Raw genomic sequence first — 22,159 nt, 5'->3', positions numbered from 1 at the left:
AACATTCTTTTCTCTCAGGTTATTAAAAATATGGGGGAAGTTTTTCACGTCTTTAAATTAGAATACTATCATATAATTGCTTTTAAGTAATGACAAACATCAAAATAAACACTGACAAAATTAACCAAATGATAAGCCAATAAAGGAGAAGGGAGTACCACCTGGTTTAGCTGCATTATCTTACTAGGAAAGAAAAGTAGTACAGAAGAAACTACTTGAGGATGGGCAGTAGGCTTTTTCAGGCTCCTTTTGTGAGAATAGTTGTCCTTAAAAAAAAACAGTTATTAAAAAAATTTTTTTTTTCTCCTCCGGGACAGGAGGACTAGATGTTTTTACGCACTAAGTGGTAAGAAGAAAACCTACCGAATGGTGATCAGTGGGCTGAGGGTTGTGTTGTTCTCTCGAGAAAAGGGGATAAACAAGATCTAAGTCGTTCACGCCGGCAGTGTCCACGTGGCGCGCACGGGGGTGCCGCCCAGCCCGGTCCGGTCCGGTCCGGTCCGCCTCTAAGGCTCCGGCTCCAGGGCCCTCGGGAGAGCGTGAGCGGCTCGGCACCTGCCGCAGCTTCGGCTGCCCCGACTGTCAGCTGTCCGTCTGCTCCTCCCGGCTTTGCATGTGCAAGCCCTTGACCACATTGCAAACGGGAATCGTCTGGGAATCGTCTTATCAACGTGGCTTTTGAGACGAGGAAAATGAGATTCGAGGACTCGCACTCCCAAAATCACAGTGCAAAGCGCAGTCCCTGCCCACGGCCACCCCTCGCGCACCGCGGCTAAGCAGGTGTGGCCGGGGGACCGCGAAGTCGGAGAGGGCGTGGCTGACAACCACAGACCCGCGACGGAGAGACACGGGGAAGAGCCGGGAGTCCCGCCCGGCTGCGCGGGCCGCTCGGGAACTGCCTCCGAGGTTGGCCGGCGAGAGGCGGGCGAGGGCGGCGGGCCTCCCCGAGAGGAAGGCCGCGGAGAAAGCCCACTACGACTTTCGAGGGCCACGTGGTGAAGCTGTTCAACACGAGGACGAGCCCTTCAGGCAACACCGTGTAAGGAACATGCGGCAAAACTCTCCACTCAGCGCGGCTCCCGCTCTAGAAGCTCCCGCGCCGCCCAGCACTTCCCGGCAGCCTTTGCGCCGCGCACAGGGAAGCCCTGGCGCGCTGTGGCCGCTTCGGCCGCCGTCCGCTCCGAGTTGCTATGGTAACCCAGCCGCCATCACTATGTCGTTGCCACAAGCCGCTCGGTCTCGGATGTTCGTGGAACTGGTTCCCTGGGCGGACCGGAGCCGGGAGAACAATCTGGTCTCGGGCGGAGAAGCGCTGCCCATCCCCCGCCACCCGCTCTCCTCGCCGCAGGCCCAGACCTCGGCCCGCGAGGTGCACGTGAGCGGCGCCGCGGAGGTGTCTGCGAGTCCGGACCGGGCGCAGGTCGCCGTGCGGGTGAGCAGCACCAAGGAGGCGGCGGCCGAGGCCAAGAAGAGCGTCTGCCGCCGCCTGGACTACATCACGCAGAGCCTCCAGCAGCAGGGTCTGCAGGTGAGAGCTCTGAGCGGAAGGAGGGGTCGGAAGCCGGGTCGCAGACAACAGATGGCAGAGCGTCTGGTCCCGATGGCGGCTGGAGCGGGGGTGGAGGGGCTTGAGCATCGGAGGCGGCTTTGTCGCCACGGGATCACAGGCGCCAGGACCTGGCAGCGTGAATCCTCAGCCCATCCTTCTTGAGGAAGGTGATTACTGGCTGCGGCGACTTCCAAAATGAGAGAATGCAAATTGAGTATGCTTTTATTTATTTTTATATATATATATAGCGATATTTGCTGCCGTAGTTTGGTTTTTACCCTTGTAATGATGAGCTGTCAAACTTGAAACATTAGATGCCAGTGCTTGCCTAAGTAGTGTGCTGTACCCGAAACGTTTTTTGTTCTGATGCGGCACCTTGGAATTTGGCAAGTGGAAAGCATGACCTGCTTCCTCCTCCCAGCCACGGAAAGCTTCGCATGGAAAGGTCCTTCAGTATTTTGGCCAAACAGTAATGGGGGTGGGGAGAGGGGGTCCTTGAAGACTCAAAGGTTTTCTCCAAATTTTTCAGTTTTAAAAAATTAAGCTGTTATATTGTAGATGCCGCCTATATAAAATACCCCTACTTACCAGGTGTCTATGAAATCACTAAATAAATCTAACCTTAAGCCTACTTTTAAGAACAGAATAAAAAAATGAAGCAGCCTTGTTTAATCCATACAACAGCCTCGTTAGGCAGGTTTTAATATCTTCATTTTCCAGATTTAAAGAGGTTAAGTAATAAGTAATGTTCTGAACGTCAGCCAAGGCGATATTTGAACTCCTGTATTCCTGAAACCAAAACACAGCTTGCTTCCGACAATGCCAGGCAGCGGAGGATAATTAGAATGAAAGAAAATCAGAAATCATAGAATGAATGGGTCAGCTCTCTCAATTCTTTCGTTTTACAAAATAGGACCCTAAAGGCCATAGTTGCGATTGACCCAGGGTAACACTGAGTTTATGAAAGTGCTTCCAGTTTATTGTTAGAAATGACACATCCGAAAAATCAAGTTTTTACTTTAAGGAGAAAACATACTTGTACTGCATTTACAAACATAGAGTTATTTTTAAAATCAGTTGTAAAAGAATGTCTCTAAATGATTTTTCAGTTTAGAAGAATGCAAATGTCAATTAAAATAATGTGAATAAAATGAATTTAATGTATTTAATATGTAGAGAAATATTTTCCGAGAAAAACTGCTGCCAGCACTGCAGTCCTGTTTGAATAATATCTAATTCTTAAGTTACTTACATAAAATGTATACTGCTCCCACTGACTGTAACTTCTAATCTGTAAAACAATAAATTACTATGTCCAGGTTACAGTTAAGATTATATTAAGATTCAGTGTTCAGGGCAAGACATACAAAGGTCAGTAATCTTCCAATTATCTCTGCTAATGGAGAAAAGCAGTCATGTAGGTAATTTATTCAATAGGTAATGAAAAAAATCATTTATATTACTTTGCAGGACGAAGTATAATGGGTCTTCACAAAGCCTTCATTTATTTTAAACTTTGGAATCTTGGGTTTATAAACATCACTCCCCTGTTTAAAGGGCTCCTCATATTCCAAACTCCTTTGCTTTATAGATAGAGCCTAACTCTATCATTTCCTGTCATCCTTCTCTCCTGGTTGACTACTAGCTGACTCCCTTTTTTTTTCTTCGAAGACTAGCCCAAGTTCACCTCCTTGGCATTATTTTTCCTAACAGTAGTCCCTGTCATGCCACACTCCACTCCCCACTTGTAATAAAACTTATCATTTTGTGTTATATGTGTTGCTTTACTTGTCTCTCCTCCATATTCTAAACCTCTGTAGAGAAGAGATCATTTTGCCCCTTGTTTGCTTTGCATTCATGGGTTATGCTTCATATATATCACATAGTGCATACTCAGAAAATGGTTTCTGAATGAATAAAAGAAAAATATGACAGAAGCATAAACAATGACTTCAACTATATTACAGATCATATATAGTTTCATGATCACATAGCTTCATGTCTGAAGGCATAAGCCTCATTTTTTAAGGTTTTCTTGGAAAATATTTTAAAGTTCTAAGCAGAACTCATTCAACCATCAGACATTTACTAGGCACTCCCTATCTCTGTTCAATTTAAAACAGCACTTAGTGTAATGTGTAATTCTTTTGTTTTCTGGCTTGTATGTTCCTCTCACAGGCTGTAAGCTTCATAACTGTATTTTTTTTTCTATAAACATGTAATGGATGCCTTAAACATGTTGATAGGCACCAGAAATGGAGAATGAGTAAAATTTCGGTATTGTGCTGAAGGAGTCACACGATCGGAATAGACTAATACATAGTAGATGATGTGATGAAAGTATGTACATGATACAATATAGTAGTGTAAGAAAAGAATGTTCATTTTACTTGAGGAATTCCAGAAAGCTTTCATAATGGAAATGACACGTGTCAGATCTTAAACAGTAGCTGGCAGGAAAGCATTCCAGTTTCACACTAGAGTGCAGCAAGTGTATGTGTTCAGAACACTATACACAGCTCCCTATGGCTAGGGCACAGGAGTGCTTAGGGAAAGTGGAGGGGAATCAAGCGATAAGACTGAAGAGGAAAGCTGTACACAGAACATGAAGGAAGGCCTTTTGTGCAATACTGAGGAGTTTGGATATTATCCTATCTAATAAAAGAGAAACATGGTAATTAGCGTATGACTGCTACCCTTCCCATTGGCTAATCAGGGGGATATGCAAATTAACTGCCAGCCAAGATGGCGGCCGGCAGCCAGGCAGCTGGAAGCGAACATGAGGCTTGCTTGCTTCAGTGAAGGAGGACTCCAACGTTCCCCGCCTGCACTGCCGGCCTCTCAGCTGGCAGTTTGAAACATTGTAACAAATATAGAAGCTAAACAAAACCCCAGAAACCAGCTTTCAGCCGGCTGGGATCTCAGAGCTGGAGATGATACAGTGTTTCGATTATAGGACCGAAACAAACCAGATACCTGCTTTCAGCAGCAAAGGCCTTGGCCCAGAATTTTTAAAAAAGAAAAAAAGAAGCGGTTGGGAGCTTCAGTCACCCACCAGCCTGAAAACAGCCCTCAGCCCCTCACCCAGACTGGCCAGGCACCCCTGTGGGGACCCCCACCCTGAAGGGTGTGTGACCAGCTGCAAACAGCCATCATCCCCTCATCCAGGCTGGCCAGGCACCCCAGTGGGGACCCCCACACTGATCCAGGAAACCCTTCAGGGCAAACCAGCCGGCCCCTACCCATGCACCAGGCCTCTATCCTATATAGTAAAAGGGTAATATGCCTCACAGCACCGGGATCAGTGGAGCCGAGAGGCCTCCCGGCACCGGGATCAGCGTGACGGGGCAGCGACCAAACCCCCTGATCGCCCTGCGACTCTGTGTGTGACAGGGGGTGGGGCCACAACCTCCCTATCCGCCCTGCTCTGTTCGTGACAGGGTGCGGCACCCCAACCCCCCCCCCCCCCCCATGGGCCCTGCTCTGTGTGTGACGGGGTAGAGCCATAACCTCCCCATCGGCCCTGCCCTGAGTGTGAGAGTGGCGGTGCCCCAACTCCCCAATCGGCCCTGCTCTGAGCCCGACCAGGGGCTGCACCTAGGGATTGGGCCTGCCTTCTGCCACCGGGGAGCAGGCCTAAGCCAGCAGGTCGTTATCTCCTGAGGGGTCCCAGGCTGCGAGAGGGCACAGGCCGGGCTGAGGGACTCCCCCCTCCCCCCCCCCCAGTGCACAAATTTTTGTGCACCGGGCCTCTAGTTGATAATAAAAAACTTTTTACTATTGCTAGACCTTTTACAGATGTTACCTATGTGATACTCCCATCATATGAGACTGGCAGTTTAGTTGCTGCTTTAGAGATGAGAACTCCCAGGATCACAGTAGTTATTGGCATTAGCTTGTTCAAGTCACACAGATAGGAAGTGGCAGCGTTTAGACTCCAGCCAAGAACTCTGACCACATGCTCTTAACCACTAGAGTATATTGCTGCTTTAATGTCTTGGTAGAAGATATGTTTATGTTATAAAAGAATATTTTTTTATATTTTTTTAAATTTATTTATTGTCTAAAGTTTTACATATGTGTCCTTTTTCCCAATATAAAAGAATATTAAGTGACAGAAAAGTTTCATGTTAAATCAAGTGAATAAAGCTGATCACAAGAAATACAGTACAGTTTCATTTTAAATTTATCTGCATTCTAAGTTTTCTACAGTCAGCAATTATCCTACCTAATAAAGAGGGAATATGCTAATTGATCCTCATGCCATCACAAAGATGGTGGCACCCACAGCCAATAAGGAGGGAGTATGCTAATTGACTGCCCCGCCCTCAAAGATGACAGCACCCACAGCCACAAGATGGTGGCGCCCAGTCCCCTCGGCCCCGCCAGGGCAGCAGGCACGCGGCAAGGCCGGCCCTGTCCCCAGGTGGATCCAGCCGCTCTGTGTGCCTGCCTCCGGAGTCCCCTAGTCCCCTTAGCCCGCCAGCCACCTAGGGCCAACCCCGAGGCACAGGCAAGCCTCAGATGGCGGCTGCCCAGCCACCCAGGGCCGCCTGAGGCTCAGGTAACCAGGGCCCAGCTGAGGCTTGCGCTGCCGTCAGTGACAGCAGCAGAGGTGTGATAGGGCGTCGCCTTCCCCTGATGGCCGGGTCACCTCCCGCCCCTGAGGGCTCCTGGACTGTGAGAGGGGGCAGGTCGGGCTGAGGGACCCCCTCCTCTAGTGCATGAATTTTTATGCACTGGGCCTCTAGTCTTTATATAAAAATGCATAAATATTTTCATGAGAATGACAGGCATCAGAGCTATAATTGGAACTTTAGTTCAATTTTTTGGGTTAAAGCTTTTTCTAATTTTTCTGGATAATATAAACTGATTGAACTTAGTTTATATCTTAAAATTCAGATGCAGGTAGGTCCCCTACAAAAAAACATATAATTAGGTCCCAGCCAAGTAGCTCAGGTTAGTGTGTCATCCCCATACACCAAGGTTTCTAATTTGATCCCTGGTCAGGGCACAAGAATCAACCAATGAATGCATAAACAAGTGGAACAACAAATCAATGTTTCTTTCTCTCTCTCTAAAATCAATAAAATTTAAAAAGAACGTACAGTTAAGTTATTATTGAGCATAATAATCTTTATATTTATTTAGCATATATTTTGAAGGATACAAAAATTTTGTAAAACATAAGGTATGCCTGTCCCCAAAGATGAGAGTAGCTAAAGAGTTCATTTTACTAAATTTTAAAAACTATTTTGAAAAGTAAATAAAAAATTTAACATTTTTATCAAAATTGTGTACCTGAAATTTATGCAGAGATTCATAAAGCATTAATATTTTCAAAAACTGGTCTGGGTCCAATATTTTAGAAAACTTATATTAAAATAGCATAGCATCTTTTATATTAAAATAGCATGGCATCTACATTTGCTTAGTATCTTCTCTGTGTCAAGTGCTATATATATAACTTGTCATTAAATCCTCAAAACAATCCTGTGTAATATATACTTGGTATTAACCTAATTTTATAAATGCAGAAACTAAGGCTCAAAAAAATTGAGTAACTTGCCCAAAGTTGCATACTATAAATATTCAGTACATTTATATTAAATTATTTGTAAATTAAATATATATTTTTTAAATATTTTTTTACTGATTTCAGGGAGAGGAAGAGAAAAGTAGAAACATCAATGATGAGAATCATTGATTGGCTGCCTCCGCATGCCCCACACTGGGGAACGAGCCTGCAACCCAGGCATATGCCCTGACTGGGAATTGAACTGTGACCTCCTGGTTCATAGGTCAGTGCCCAACCACTGAACCACACTGGCCAGACTGTAAATTAAATATTTAAAAAACTCTAACATTCCTTTAGAGTAATTCCATTTAGTTGCCAGACATTTAGTAATCATACTCTTGTACTTTCTGTTTCAGGCAGAAAATGTAACTGTGACAAAGGATTTTAGAAGAGTGGAAAATGCTTATCACATGGAAGCAGAGGTATGTACTTAAAAATAATTGAAAACAGCATGACTTTGTATGAATAATTTGCATTTATTTTTGTTCTTGAACTGAAATGTACAGGAGAAATGTTTCTCATGGTATTGATAAAAGGTTTTCTCAAAATCATTTTTGGTGTTACATATCTGTGAGCTTTTAAAATAAATATAATGAGATATACTTAAGAGAAGTTGTTTTGAAATGCAATAAAAATAGCAAGGGGGAAGTAGCAGTTAATTACCACCTGAATAAAACTTTATAATATCATTACATAGTGAGCAGGAAAAACTACAAGAGAGAAATTCCTTTTTAGATAAAAAGCAAATTAATAAAGTCATAACAAAGGATTAAAACACTTTTTTAACATTCTTTTGTTTCATAATGCAATTTTATTGTGCTGTGGAAAGAACAAAATATTTTTGTATACTCAATGATAACATTTATTTCCTACAACTATGTATACTTTTTACTGATCTTTAAAGATTTTATGATCAGAATTTATGAATCAGAGTATGTTATAGTTGTGATTAGGTTACAGGACTGCTGTCTGTTTCTGATTAGGAACATCCTGGGGTATGTGCTTGGTGCATGCCTTGCCACAGGAAACAAGAATGGGGTTAGAGTGGAATCTTACTTATCTAGTCAGAGAATCTTTGTCTTTAGAGGTGGAAGATAATATTTTATTATCAGAAAGTAAATTATTATTTAATGTACAGAAAGTAAATTAGAGCTACTTGTTTTATTATAAGGCATGGCTAAATGAGAACTTGGCTAAACTCTGCTCATCTTCCTTCTGCTGTACTTACCTTTTTAATAGCTTGTACTCAAATTTCTTAAGAGAGAATCTGATTATATTTTGTATAGGGCCCCCTGGTACACAGAACTCATATCACACAATCCAGTACATGCTTGCCCTTAAGTCAGCCTCAGCAGTCAGCAGAAACCAGGATGGTGGTCTCACAAGGTAAAGAACAATGTGTGGCTTTATGGATGCGGATGTCGTGAAAAGTAATACCTAATGTCTTACATATACCAGGATTCTCATGGACAGTTAAATATATACATTAAGATTAGATGGTAGAACATTACTTTTCATGTAATATCTGAAACTTTCATCCTGAAAGGCACTCTAAAGATTCTTTATCCTTCCACCTACCATGCTGCTACTGCTTATCTATATACTAGAGGCCCAGTGCATGAATTTCATGCACAGGTAGGGTCCCTAGGCCAGCAATCAGGGCCGATCGGGGCCTTCCAGCTGCCAGCTGGGGCTTTCCTTCCCCAGCTGCTGGCTGCCAGCTGCCAGCTGGGCCTTCCTTCGTTCCATGCCACCCCTTGGTGGTCAGCGCACATCATAGTGAGCAATCAAACACTCGGTCTCCCAGTCAAACTCCTGAGGGGACACTTTGCATATTAGCCTTTTATATAGATAGATATAAAAGCCTAAGCAACTGTTCAACTGGTAGCTATGACGCGCACTGACCACCAGGCAGCAGACATTCAATGCACAGGCATGGAAACATGGAATAAACTGATGAATCTTAGAGGGAAGTGGAGAGCGGGGAGGATGGGAAGAGATTAACCAAAGATCTTATGTGCATACTAGAGGCCCGGTGCACAGATTCGTGCATCAGTGGGGTCCCTTGGCCTGGCCTGCAGGGATTGGGCCAAAACCGGCAGTCCAACATCCCCTGAGGGGTCCCCGATTACGAGAGGGCACAGGCCAGGCAGAGGCACCCCACCGGTGCACGAATTCGTGCACCAGGCCTCTAGCTATAAAGATAAGAAGATGGAAAGTTAGAAATTATATAAGTGACGTCTTTAAAGGTGGATGAATGGTGGTTTTGTGTAAGGAGGGGATTAAAAACATTGGCTTTGTAGCTCATATATCTACATAATCTCAGTGTTAGAAGGGATTTTAAAAGCCTGGGATATAAAAGACTGAGTAAATGTCTTTTGAATAGAAAAGGCAGTATAACCACTCAGACAATTTTCCCTCTCCTTTTCATTGCATGTTTGCCATTGTCAGGTATTTTCCATACATTATCTCATCTAATTTTTTTTAACTCTTAATTTTTGTTGTGGAATACTTTATACATAGACAAGCATGAATATAAAAGGCCCATTCCATTTTCAGACATCTAATAAATACAACATTTTCTGACATTAAACCAGAATTGACTTATTAGTACTCCTCTTTTATAAGTAGTATACCTCTCCAAGAACAAAGCAACGCTAATTCTTCTTCCTTGAAGCATACACTTGCAGTTCAGTATCATATTGATGCTACTTTTTTCTTCTCTGGAGATGAGATCCCCAGTTTCTTTGGCCATTTCTTGTATGAGAAACTCCTTTAGTAACCATTACAGCTAAAAAAAAAAAAAAAAAAAAAGTGTATTTCTTACATGCTGCTTTTAAGTCATGTTTCTCCTATCTTACACTTGGTTATTGCTGTTTTAAAATGAATTATAGGATTTTACACTGATCTCTGGATGATTTTATCCACTAGATTTGATCTACATTTCCAGCCTATTGGGATCGTTTTTAAATCTCAATTTTATCCCAACTGCTGACTTGATCATCAGTGTTCTATCTATGTAATTAATTAAAATACTGAGTAGCATTAATCAACTATGACCGTAAGCAACAATGTTGCCATGAAGACTGTATGTCAGTATATCCTAAGGCTTGTATGAATATATAGGAAAAAGGAAAACCCCCTATGGCTCTGGTATTTCTCTGGTGATTTACCAACTAGGAAGTCAAATTTAGTACATCTTCATTTGTTCTTAATGATTTCAAATTTACATGTTCAATATATTGGCCTTTGGAAAGAAATAATTTGGCAGTGATTCAGAAGGTAGAGATTAAAAGAACAGTATAGAGTTGGTGAATTTCACTCTCAAGAGTAAAAGCAAAGTTAGAAGTCAGATGAGTTTTCTACTTAGTGTCTCAGCAAGAAACTCGGTAATTAGAGTTTGAATGTATGATTCTAAGGACCTTGCAAGATTTCAGTCTTAAATTCTTGTGTCCTTGTATTGTTATTCACAAAGGCCTACCTGGAGGAAGCCCTGTATGCATTTCTTCAGAGACAGGAACAAGGAAGCCAGGGAGACTTGAGGGGGAAGACAAAAATAGGTTATGGCAGTCAGTACCAAAGAGAAAAGAAAATATGCAAAGTGCTGAGGCCTATGGCAAGGGATCAAAATGAACCAAAGGCCCTATTTTCTTTCCTTTGATAGAAATCTTTTTTTTTTCCTTTTCTTATTTCTTATAAACTAAACTTTAAAATAATCTGTTCTAGAATCTTGCCTGGGATTGAAAGGTGTCTAGCCCACTAGACTTAGTTTGTTTAGTTTTATCTGCCCGCCTTTTTTTGGAAATTAGAACTACACATACTTTTAGGGAGGATTTTCGCCCGTTACTTTATGGTAATTTAGGTTAGCAATTATAATTCAGAAGGCAGATATGCAGAACATTTCAATAGCCGAGATTTGACTTATCCAGGAGATGAATTTATTAAAAGCACTTAAAATCTCACCTATTTTGGAATTCAGTTTCTACTTTATTACTGAAATGCTAAACTAATGGGGATTCTTCTTGACCAGAGATATGAAAGCATTTATATGATAATATCAATCTGTTTTGTACTTTAATATAGCTAGTACAGGCCAATCAAATTTACTACAGTAATAAAATAAAAAAGAAACATCATATGATCATCTCAATAGATGCAGAAAATGCATTTAACAAAAATCCAATATCTATTCCTAATAAAAATTCTCAGCAAGCTAAAATAGTAGGGAACTTCTTCAAACTGATAAAAAAAATCTATGAAAAATCTACATATTTAATGGTGAAAAAACACTAAATACTTGTGCCTAAAACAGGAACAAGACAAACATAGCTACTTTCATGACTTCTATTCAACATTGTACTTGAAATTTTCTAGCTAAAGCAGTCAGGCAAGAAAAAGAAATAAAAGGCATCCAGAATAGAAAGTGAGAAGTAAAATTGTCTTTATTCATGGATAACATGACCATCTATGTAGAAAATCTGATGGAACCTACAAAAGAGCTATTAGAATTGATAAGCAGCAAAAATATAAAATACCTAGGGATGAGTCTGATTTTAAAAATGTGAAAGAGCTATAACTGGAAATTGCAAATCATTGCTACGAGAAATAAAAGAAGACCTAACTAATGGAGAAACATACCTTGTTAGTGATTTGGAAGTCTCAATATCGTTAAGATATCAGTTCTTCCTTAAATATATATAGATTCATTATAGTCCCAATCAAAATCCCAGTAAGCTTTTTAAAATAATAGAAATTGACAAAATGATTATAAAATACCTTATTTACTTAGAACTGAAATCAGACAGATCATAGTCTTCACTGGATAGCATTTATGATTAAAGGCAACTGTTCTGCATTGTATAAGATGACTCGGAAGGTCAGGTCACCCCTCTCTCTCTTTGCTACTCCTGTCTTCTGTCCAGTACCTGTACTTTTTTGTTTTACATATTAAGCTTGTGTAAACTTTCCTTAAAAGAAAGGTTTAGTCTGCTTCCTTAAAAAGGTTTTTAAGACTACAGTTTTAAGTCTTGCTAAATATAGGGATTCCTCCTACATATTTAAAGAAAGGGGACATAATGAAATAGATGTTTCCACATATAAATCTGAAAATAACTACTGGAAGAAGAAACATACCTACCTCACTGACAGCAGTGAAGTGAACTATGATGTAATTACTGCTAATCAGAAAGTTAATGGCATGGATTCGATTAAGGAGTCATGAAAAATTATCAGAGTTAGAATTCAGCCAAATAATAAAGTTGAAGGGGGAAAACCTCCATTTCTCTTTCATAAAAAAGTCCCTGACTGGTTTAAAATGTATTTTTAAATATTCAAGTTAATATTAGATAAAATTCATAAGCAAAAATAAATTTAATAAAAAAATAACTTAGTTATAAGTATCAGCTAGGCTTTTTATATCTGTTACATACTGTAAAATGACTTCAGTGTAATATGGCTTTACTTTTTAAACTCTAATTTAGAGAAAATTTTGAAATAATGTATCAGGCATGAAAATAATTTCAAGTGTCATTTCATTTGCAGGTCTGCATTACATTTGCTGAATTTGGAAAAATGCAAAATATTTGTAACTTTCTTGTTGAAAAACTAGATAGCTCTGTTGTTATCAGTCAACCCCAGTTCTATCATACTCCAGGTTCTGTTGAAAATCTTCGGTAAGTTCAGCACATCTTTAAATTATCAATTAATTAAACAAAACTCTTCAGTGTTACAGTTCATTGAATGCCATATTAATAATCTCTGCATTTCATTTCTAAGACGGCAAGCCTGTCTTGTTGCTGTTGAGAATGCATGGCGCAAAGCTCAAGAAGTTTGTAACCTTGTTGGCCAAACTCTAGGAAAACCTTTATTAATCAAAGAAGAAGAAACGAAAGAATGGGAAGGCCAAATAGATGATCACCAGTCATCCAAACTCTCAAGTTCATTAACTGTACAACAAAAAATCAAAAGTGCAACAATACATGCTGCTTCAAAAGTATTTTTAACTTTTGAAGTAAAGGGAAAAGAGAAGAAAAAAAGACATCTCTGAAATTCCAACCAAAATATATTGTGTTTATATCTTTTTGTCTATTTTTATACTTTTTATAATGTTTACTTTTGCATATATATATATATATAGTATAGTATATAAAGTGTTTTCTCCCCAAAATCTGTGAATCCTTAAATATAGTTCCACAGAATACTTATGTTTACTTTCTATTTTGAAAATCTTACTGTGGGAAATACTCTTTGGAAATAAATATGTGCACACTTATATATACTGAATTTATATTAGTATATATGTAAGTAACTTCTATATTTCTACTATAAGAAGAAATATTGACACAGTTATTAGCATGATCATTAACATTAATAGAAAGAATGAAAAGCAAAACATAACTTTTGATAAAAGGATAAGGAAGTATATTATGAAAATATTTTGATACTAGAAATAAAAGGTAATATATGGACCAGACTCTCTTCATCAGAGCTTCTTTGATTATGCCAGCACTCTCCAATACAAATATAATGCAAGCCACATAAGTATTTTAAAATTCCCTAGTAGACACATTTTTAAAAAATTTTAAAAACAGTTGGAACTAATTTTAATATTTTATTTAACAAAGTATATCCAAAATATTATCATTTTATTTTGTAATCAATATATTAAAAATAATTGACAGGTATTTTATATTTACTTTTATACTAAGTCATCAAAATTCAGTGAATATCTTATAGCACATTTCAATTCAGATGCTAAATTTTCACCAGAAATATATTATCTATTTTTAAGTTTCCTAAAGTTTAGTTTAAACAATACATTAACATACCCAAGTTGTTCCAAATATGCTTAAAAGATCTAGCAACTGGATCAACTATCTGATTTCAAATTAAAATTTTAAAAATCTAAAATTCAGTTCCTTGGTTTTACTCGTCACATTTCAAGTACTCTGAAGCCATTAGTGGCTAATGGTCACCAGTTGAACAGTGCAGGGTTATACACTGAGATACTACTTAGGCTATTTGAGATGTAACCATGTATATGGCATTGCTATTGAATTACACATTATCTCCATAGACTTTCCATTCCCCACCATTCAGCTCAGGTCCCAGACTTTTTCTTTTGACATATCTTGATACCTATATGCCAATATTTCTTCCCTACAACAACATATTCCAGTACAGGCAGTCCAAGCCTGTGGTCATGACACTGTCACACCGTAATGACCGATCACTAGGAGGCTGCATGCTCAGCAGGTGCACACGGGTGGGCTGGGACTTGACACTGCATCCCCATGGGTGCCAGCAGGGACTTGACCAGGAGGTGCATCAAGGGAGTCCCGTGTGGTGCTGGCCCCATGGGGCGGGACTCCAAGGACTCAAGGGAGCCTTGTGGGCACACGGGGTGGGGGGGGGGGGGGGGGCTTGACGCAGGCGCTGGCGGGTCTGGGTCTCATGCGATTTTGAGGCGCACACGGGTGGGCAGGGCTGCGTGGGGGGTGAGGCGTGAGTGGGCGGGGCTGCGTGGGGGGTGAGGCGCGTGCGTGCGGGTGGGCGGGGTTGTGTGCATCGAGTTGTGCGCAGGTGGGTGGGGACTTGACTCTGGGTCTCATGGCGCTGGCGGGGGCTTGACACTGCGTCCCCACAGGCGCTGGCCCAGACTGTTGACAGGAGGGAGTGGGGAGCCAGATACCCACACCCAGGACCCAGACAGCAGGGCAGTGGGAGCACCATCCCTCGCAGAATCAGCTGTATCAATGTTTTTATATCATGTTTTTGTTGTTTTTATATCATATGTTTGTTCTTGTTATATCATGTTGTTTATTTATTAATAAATTTATATATTACTTTTATATACATTTTTCTAATTTTCTCTAATCTCTGACACTTCTATTATAGAGAAAGAGCAAATAATGGTATTAAAATATTCTAATTAATTCCCTTTCAATGTGCACGAATTCATGCACCGGGCCAACTGGTTTATTTATTAAAAAAAAAGTTCCGTCATTTCGACGTATGTACATATGTGCTTTATGTTTTTTATTATTTATTTACTACAAGTAAAGGTCAGGAATTGTTACCTTTCTTCTAAATTTTTTTTATTGTTTCACTTCATTACTGCTGTGTATGTGCTCCATGTGAGTGACGTAGGTGCTTATGTAGGTGGGTTTGAACTTACGGCGAAAATCACTTACGTCATGCCATGGGAACAGATCTTCAATGTAACCTGATCTCCAATGTAACCTGAGGACCTACTGTATATAGTTTCCATCCCCACCTCTTAAGTTACACTGGAAGTTTTATCCATCTCTTCTGTGATGTTCTTAGCAGGAAGGGAATATGGAAGCTAAGATGAAAAGTTTTAGAATCTGACACCAGTATGTTCAAATCCTGACTTTACTCCTAGAGTGAAAGCTCCCTTAGAATGGAGATCCTGTCTTTCTTGTTTATGGCTGCATTCTCAGACCTAACATAGTGTCAGGGCCAACCCAGAGTAAGTTCTCGAGTATTTGCTGAGCAAATTTACCAGTTTTGCAAACTTCGCAAGGCACTTGAATCTCTTTAAGCTTCTCTTTCCTCACTAATGAAATGAAACTAACAATACTTACTACTATAAGATTAAAGCTGATAAAACATAAAACCATGAAAATAATGCAGCCACTCAGTACATGGTAGCCATTATCTACTGCATTCTCTGATTATTGTCAAAAGTTGGCTTTTCTGCCCTGGCCAGTGTAGCTCTGGTTGAGCATCAACCCATGAACCAGGAGGTCATGGCACATGCCTGGGTTGCCAGCTAGATCCCCATAAGGGGTGTGAAGGAGGCAGTCGATCCATGATCCATCATTGATGTTTCTATCTCTCCCTCTCTGAAATGAATAAAAACATATTATTTTTTAATTTGACTTTTCTAAGTCTAACGTTAAGATGAATTTTTAGCCAGATTAAAAATAAGGTTATAAGAAAAACAGTTTAAGATATAATGAATTTGAATTTTTATTTCAAAAAAATGTTAAATTATATCTTCACTTTTATTTATCTAGTTGGGTAGAAAAGTGCAATTGGAGCTGTACATAAAGGAAAAAAAAATCTTTATACTCAAAAATTTAATCATATGGCTAAATTTTTCTTAGCCATGGCTTCATTATATTCTTGGTTCTATCATATTTGTATGTTTCAACTTAGTATGAAAGAATACAAATTTGATTTTAAGTTATCAAACACATTTTAGAATTTACAGAAATTTTTAAAGATGTTGCTTCAAAAAATAATTATGTAAAATGGAGAGTCATACAATTCTATAGAGCAGCTAAGAAAATTCTTCAGTCTGGACTGGTTTACGTATGATACCCTGTGTACTAAGGATGTATCACATTTTGTGGACAGTTGATGGCAATTTAATTTCTGACACATGGCATATACTGGAATCTCACAATGAATTACTTGGTGGACCTGTGCCACAAAGCCTGCTAGAATAAACCTGTCCTGAACTCAATCCTAACAAAATTCCTTTCTTCTGAACCTCCTTTTAAAAAATCTTTCCAATCCAGCCTGTGTGTTTGAGCATCAACCTATGAACCAGGAGGTCAGGGTTCGATTCCCAGTCAGGGCACATGCCCGAGTTGTGGGCTCGATCCCCAGTAGGGGGCATGCAGTAGGCAGCTGATCAATGATTCTCTATCATTGATGTTTCTATATCTCCCTCTCTGAAATCAATAAAAATATATTTTTTAAATCTTCCCCAAAAGCAGTAAATTCTAATTGTTGTTTTCTTTAAAAAAAATTCTAATTAGGATATTTGAAACGAAACCACTATATTCTAAGCTCCTTTATAAAAGGCAATACTATTTAAATAAGGTTTCTAAATACTACTGATAAAATTTGAGATTTTTTTAACTGTAAAATTTATTTATTGATTGATTAAGTTATTATATATGTGTCCTTATCCCCACATTATCCCCCATCTCCCCCCCACGCATGCCCTCACCCCCCTGTTGTCTGTGTCCATTGGTTAGGCCTATATGCTTGCATGTAAGTCCTTTGGTTGATATAAATTTAGGATTTTAGTTAGTTATATGCTAAATTACTTTTTTTTTTTTGGTAGTAACAATATACCTTATTTTTATCAGTATTCTTATTTGACAAGTAATTTGAGATCAATGTAAATAAGACCTGTAAAAATAATTTGTAACTTAAGATGCTGTACCTCATATCCCATAACTGTTATGTCCTCCCCAGGAATGTAGGTCAAGGTTATCCCAGTTCTGGCAGACTTGATGAGAATTTGATAGTAAGGAATTCTTCTGACTGGCTTAAAGAAATAAAAATGTGAATTATTAGGTCAAAGTGGGATTATGATACCTATATTATAAAATTATATGGAAGGAAAATGCTTTATTATTCATTCCAGAAAAAAACTGTATGTATTATAGTTGAACCTTGAACAACACGTTTTGAATCATGCAGACCCACTTATATGTGGATTTTTTTCAATAAATACCTGTACTGTTTTGTTCAGTAGTTTGGAATCCACAAATGTAGAGGGCTATGCCATCCTTTATAGGGGGCTTGAGCATCCTCAGAAACCCTGAAACCAATCCTCAGTGGATGCTAAGGGACAACAAAGTTTTGGGGGAGTCAAAAGTTGTATGTGGATTTTCACTGTGTGGTGGGAGGTGGTTGGTATCCCTAACCCCCACATTCTTTAACAATCAATTGTAGTTTAATTAAAATAACATAAATAGCCCTGGCTGGATGACTCAATTGGTTGGAGGATTGTCCAGTCCAGTACACCAAAAGATTGTGGGTTCAATTCCTAGTCAGGGCATACCTAATAGCGGGTTTGATTCCCCGGTCAGAGCACATACAGGAGGCAACCTATCGGTGTTCTCTCTCACAGCAATGTTTCTGTCTCCCTTCCTCTCTAAAAATCAATAAAAATAAACAATAACAAATATTTATCAGTTTTTTATGCAAATAGCTTCTACTCATAATCTAATGTGGCCTAAATTACTTTAACATGTTCAGTTATGTTAAAAGACTAGAATTCACAGTGCCTAATCCAAGTCAAACACTACTCTCAGGATGAGGTAATTATTTCCAAGGGGGATTATTTGTACTATTTTTATTAAAAAAAATAATACCCCTTTATCACCTGGTTATCGGAGGATAGTTCTGTTTCAGCCATTCTTCTGGAGCTCTGGCTTCAACTTCCCAACCAACAGTTACTCCCAGATAGTCATGTCGCTTGTGGATGATCCCACATCAAAATGAACAATTGCTGGCTTTGGACTTCAGATGTAAATTGGTCCCATTATAACAGTGAAAAAAAACACACACACACACACAGAAAGACTAAGCAAAACATATTACTTGCTACACAGGGTTGAAGATTTATCAGTGTTTCATATACTCAGTACAATTAATAACAGACAAAAGTGAACCAAAACTAAAATTAGTTTACACACTAAGAGATGAAAATTCCAGATGGCAGGAGAAAGTGCTAATCTAAATGATCATGAGAAAAGATTACGATCCCTGAATTTTTAAAAAATACTCCAAGTACCATGTGTGTAAGTGTTTTAATATAGAGGTTCTATCACTTACCCTCTGCCCCTTCCCTTCTATAAACAATTTTTTGGCAACAAGTCAAATTCAGGTAATTAGCTTCAACATTTTCATACATACCTGATCACATTCATATATTGTAATTATTTTTATTGAATTTATTGGGGTGATATTGGTTAACAAAACCATATAGGTTTCAAGTCTACAACTCAACAAAACATCATCTGCACTCTGCACCATGTGCCCATCACCCAAAGTAAACTCTCTTTCTGTCCTCATTTAGCCTCCCTTTGCCCTCTTCCCTCCTCCCTCTAACTATCACCTTACAGTTGTCTGTGTCTGTGTTTTATTTTTTTACTAGAGGCCTGTTGCACAAAAAGATTCGTGCAATAGGCCTTCCCTTCCCCTGGCTGCCGGCGCCGGTTTTCCTCCGGCACCCGGGACCCAGGCCTTCGCTCCGGCCGGAGCCGCCTTCAGTCTTCGCTCCACCTCTTTGCGCCTATGTATGCAAGTTAACCGCCATCTTTGTTGGCAGTTAATTTGCAAATCTCGCTGATTAGCCAATGGGAGGCATAACAAAGGTATGGTCAATTACCATGTTTGTCTATTATTAGATAGGATTTTTGCTTAATCCCTTCATCTTTTTCACCCAGCCCTCTCCACTCCCTCACCCTCTTCCCCGTTGACAGCTGTCAGTCTGTTCTATGTATCTATGCTTCTGTTTCTATTTTGTTAAATTATTTTGATTAGATTCTGCATGTCAGTGAGATCATATAGTATTTGTCTGACTGTGACTGGCTTATTTCACTTAGCATAATGCTCTCCAAGTCCATCCATGCTGTCGTAAAGGTAAGATTTCCTTATTTTCTATGACCGAGTAGTATTCCACCATGTAAATGTACCATAGCTTTATAATCCACTCATCTGCTGATGGGCACTTGGGCTGCTTCCAGATCTAGGCTATTGTAAATAACATTGCAGTGAACATTGGGATGCACATATTCTTTCGAATTAGTGTTTTGGATTTCTTCAGTTATATTTCCAGAAGTGGAATCACTGGGTCAAAAGGCAGTTCCATTTTTAATTTATCTGTCTACATAAGACTATGAATACCTCAAGAGTAGGGCTATGTTTTAAACATTTGTTTTCCCAGTATCTGGCTAGTAAAAGGCTAAGGAAGAGGAAAAGCTGGCTGTCAGATGCTTAAATTGAATTTGTTTCCATTAGCATTAATTTTACTTTCAAAGGCTATTTTAGAAAACCATATCTGTACTTGGTAACAATTAATTAATTTGTAGCTAATACAAAAACATATGCTGTTTCCTTTTGTTGAATTAGTCATATTTACTGTAACTCCATTTTTTGAAAATTAGTATAATGATTCAAATAAAGTCAACTCTAGCACAAGTAATTAAATAGCATAAAAATAAATTTTTTATAGTTTATGCTAAATCAATCGTGAAAAGTCTAAGGCAGTGGTTCTCAACCTTCCTAATGCCGTGACCCTTTAATACAGTTCTTCATGTTGTGGTGACCCCCAACCATAAAATTATTTTCGTTGCTACTTCATAACTGTAATTTTGCTACTGTTATGAACTGTAATGTAAATATCTGATATGCAGGATGTATTTTCATTGTTACAAATTGAACATAATGAAAGCATAGTGATTAATCACAAAAACAATATGTAATTATATATTCAATATGTGTTTTCCGATGGTCTTAGGTGACTCCTGTGAAAGGGTCATTCGACTCCCAAAGGGGTCGCGACCCACAGGTTGAGAACCGCTGGTCTTAGGTATTACATTCCATACTGGAGTAGGGGGCGAAGTATAAATCAAAGTTGAATGTCAACTAAATAAAATAAAAATTTTAAATACATTGAGTGTTTCACAATTCAATACATGCAAAGCAAAGATTTCTTCATCTTTATTGTATCTATTACTAAAATGATAAAGCTAAAAAGTAATTATATTTCAGAAATCTTACTTTTTCATCTAAGGGTATTAAGTGACCTCATTTTCTCCAAAATTGTCTTGAGCCCCCATTTGCCATCAGTGCTCAGGCTACTTTTTAAAGATTTTTACGAGTTTCTGTTGTTAAAGCTAATGGCAATTTTTAAGTATTCAGATCAAATACTGTTGAAAAGTATTGTAATGAGCTCAATAAATTAGATGACCTTCCCCTGTTCCCCCAGAAAAAGATAAGGAGGGACGATTTAATTACAGAGCTTCTGCTACACTTGAGAGAAAAATCCATTTCTGGTAGAGTCAACAGTAACTGAAGGATTATAAATATACAGATGTAAACCTAAATTGTGTAATAGCTACAAAAATACCTAAAGAAATAGAAGAATGGGTAATAACAAAGGGAGGAAACATAACTTCAACCAAAACAGATAAATAAGCAGCCAACAAAACACAAAACAAATCAAAACTAACCTTGATGAGTAAAGATAAACTTGTCCTCCATATCCGTGGCCTACTTCCTCAACCTGAAATACCTCAAATAACGCAAGGGGGGCAGTTAGGGGGCAACAGGCTGTCAACAGAGGCAGTTAGGGGCAATCAGGCAGGCATGTAGAGTGGTTAGGGGTCATCAGGCAGGCAGGCAGGCGAGCAGTTAGGAGCCATCGGTCCCGGATTGCGAGAGGGATGTCCGACTGCCGGTTTAGGCCCTAGCTGCGGGATGGGGCCTGAACTGGCAGTCAGACATCCCCTGAGGGCTCCCAGATTGGAGAGGGTGCAGGCTGGGCTGAGGGACCCCCCCCCCCCCATGTACGAATTTTGTGCACCAGGCCTCTAGTTACTCAATACAGCAAAGACATGGAAACAACCTAAGTGTCCATATACGGATGAGTGAATAAAAAAATGTGGTACATATATACAGTGGAATATTACATAGCCATTATAAAGGAAACACTGGCCCTAGCTGGTTTGGCTCAGTGGATAGAGTGTTGGCCTGTGGACTGAAGGGTCCCAGGTTTGATTCCAGTCAAGGGCACTTGCTCAGGTTGCGGCCTCATCCAAAGTGGGGGGCGTGCAGGAAGCAGCTGATCAATGATTCTCTCTCATTGTTGATGTTTATCTCTCTCTCTCTCTCCCCCCACTTCCTCTCTGAAATCAATAAATAGAAAAAAAGAAACCTTGCCATTGTGTCACATAGATGAATCTGAAGACATTAGACGAAGTGATATAAATAAGACAGAAAAAGACAAATACTGTATGATCTCACTTAAATGTGGAATCTAACAAAGTTAAACTTGTGGAACCAGACAATAGAACAGTGTTTCAAGGGCTGGTAGGGAGCAGGAATTGGGGGAAAAGGTACAAACTTTCACTTATGAGATGAGTATGTTCTGGGGCTCTAATATTATGGCAGTGATTATCTTTAATAATACTGAATTGTGTGGTTGAAATTTAGTAAGAGAGCTCTTAAGTGTTCTTACTACACCAAAAAGTAAGATA

At 39.5% G+C, this 22,159-nt stretch overlaps 1 protein-coding gene across 1 annotated transcript; it reads left to right on the top strand.

The window, feature by feature from the left end:
- Positions 1–1,194: 1,194 nt before the first annotated feature.
- IRAK1BP1 (interleukin 1 receptor associated kinase 1 binding protein 1) lies at positions 1,195–13,685 on the top strand. The gene is made up of 4 exons (XM_070419331.1): positions 1,195–1,528; positions 7,484–7,549; positions 12,669–12,799; positions 12,903–13,685. The coding sequence occupies exons 1-4, from the start codon at positions 1,214–1,216 to the stop codon at positions 13,171–13,173; spliced, it is 783 nt and encodes a 260-aa protein (XP_070275432.1). The 5' UTR covers positions 1,195–1,213; the 3' UTR covers positions 13,174–13,685.
- Positions 13,686–22,159: the final 8,474 nt, after the last annotated feature.

This window comes from Myotis yumanensis, unplaced genomic scaffold (assembly GCF_028538775.1).
Source record: "Myotis yumanensis isolate MYYU_CA2020_CCGP unplaced genomic scaffold, mMyoYum1.0.hap1 SCAF_6, whole genome shotgun sequence".
In the NCBI taxonomy this organism is placed as follows: domain Eukaryota; kingdom Metazoa; phylum Chordata; class Mammalia; order Chiroptera; family Vespertilionidae; genus Myotis; species Myotis yumanensis.
The sequence above is the reverse complement of the archived record's forward strand: the minus strand, read 5'-3'. Positions and strand labels throughout refer to the sequence as shown.

Coding starts and splice junctions, on each gene's coding strand:
- IRAK1BP1 (XM_070419331.1), top strand. CDS start 1,214: ATGTCGTTGCCACAAGCCGCTCGGTCTCGGATGTTCGTGGAACTGGTT. Junction 1,529..7,483: donor TCCAGCAGCAGGGTCTGCAG/GTGAGAGCTCTG, acceptor TTTCTGTTTCAG/GCAGAAAATGTAACTGTGAC. Junction 12,800..12,902: donor GGTTCTGTTGAAAATCTTCG/GTAAGTTCAGCA, acceptor TTCATTTCTAAG/ACGGCAAGCCTGTCTTGTTG.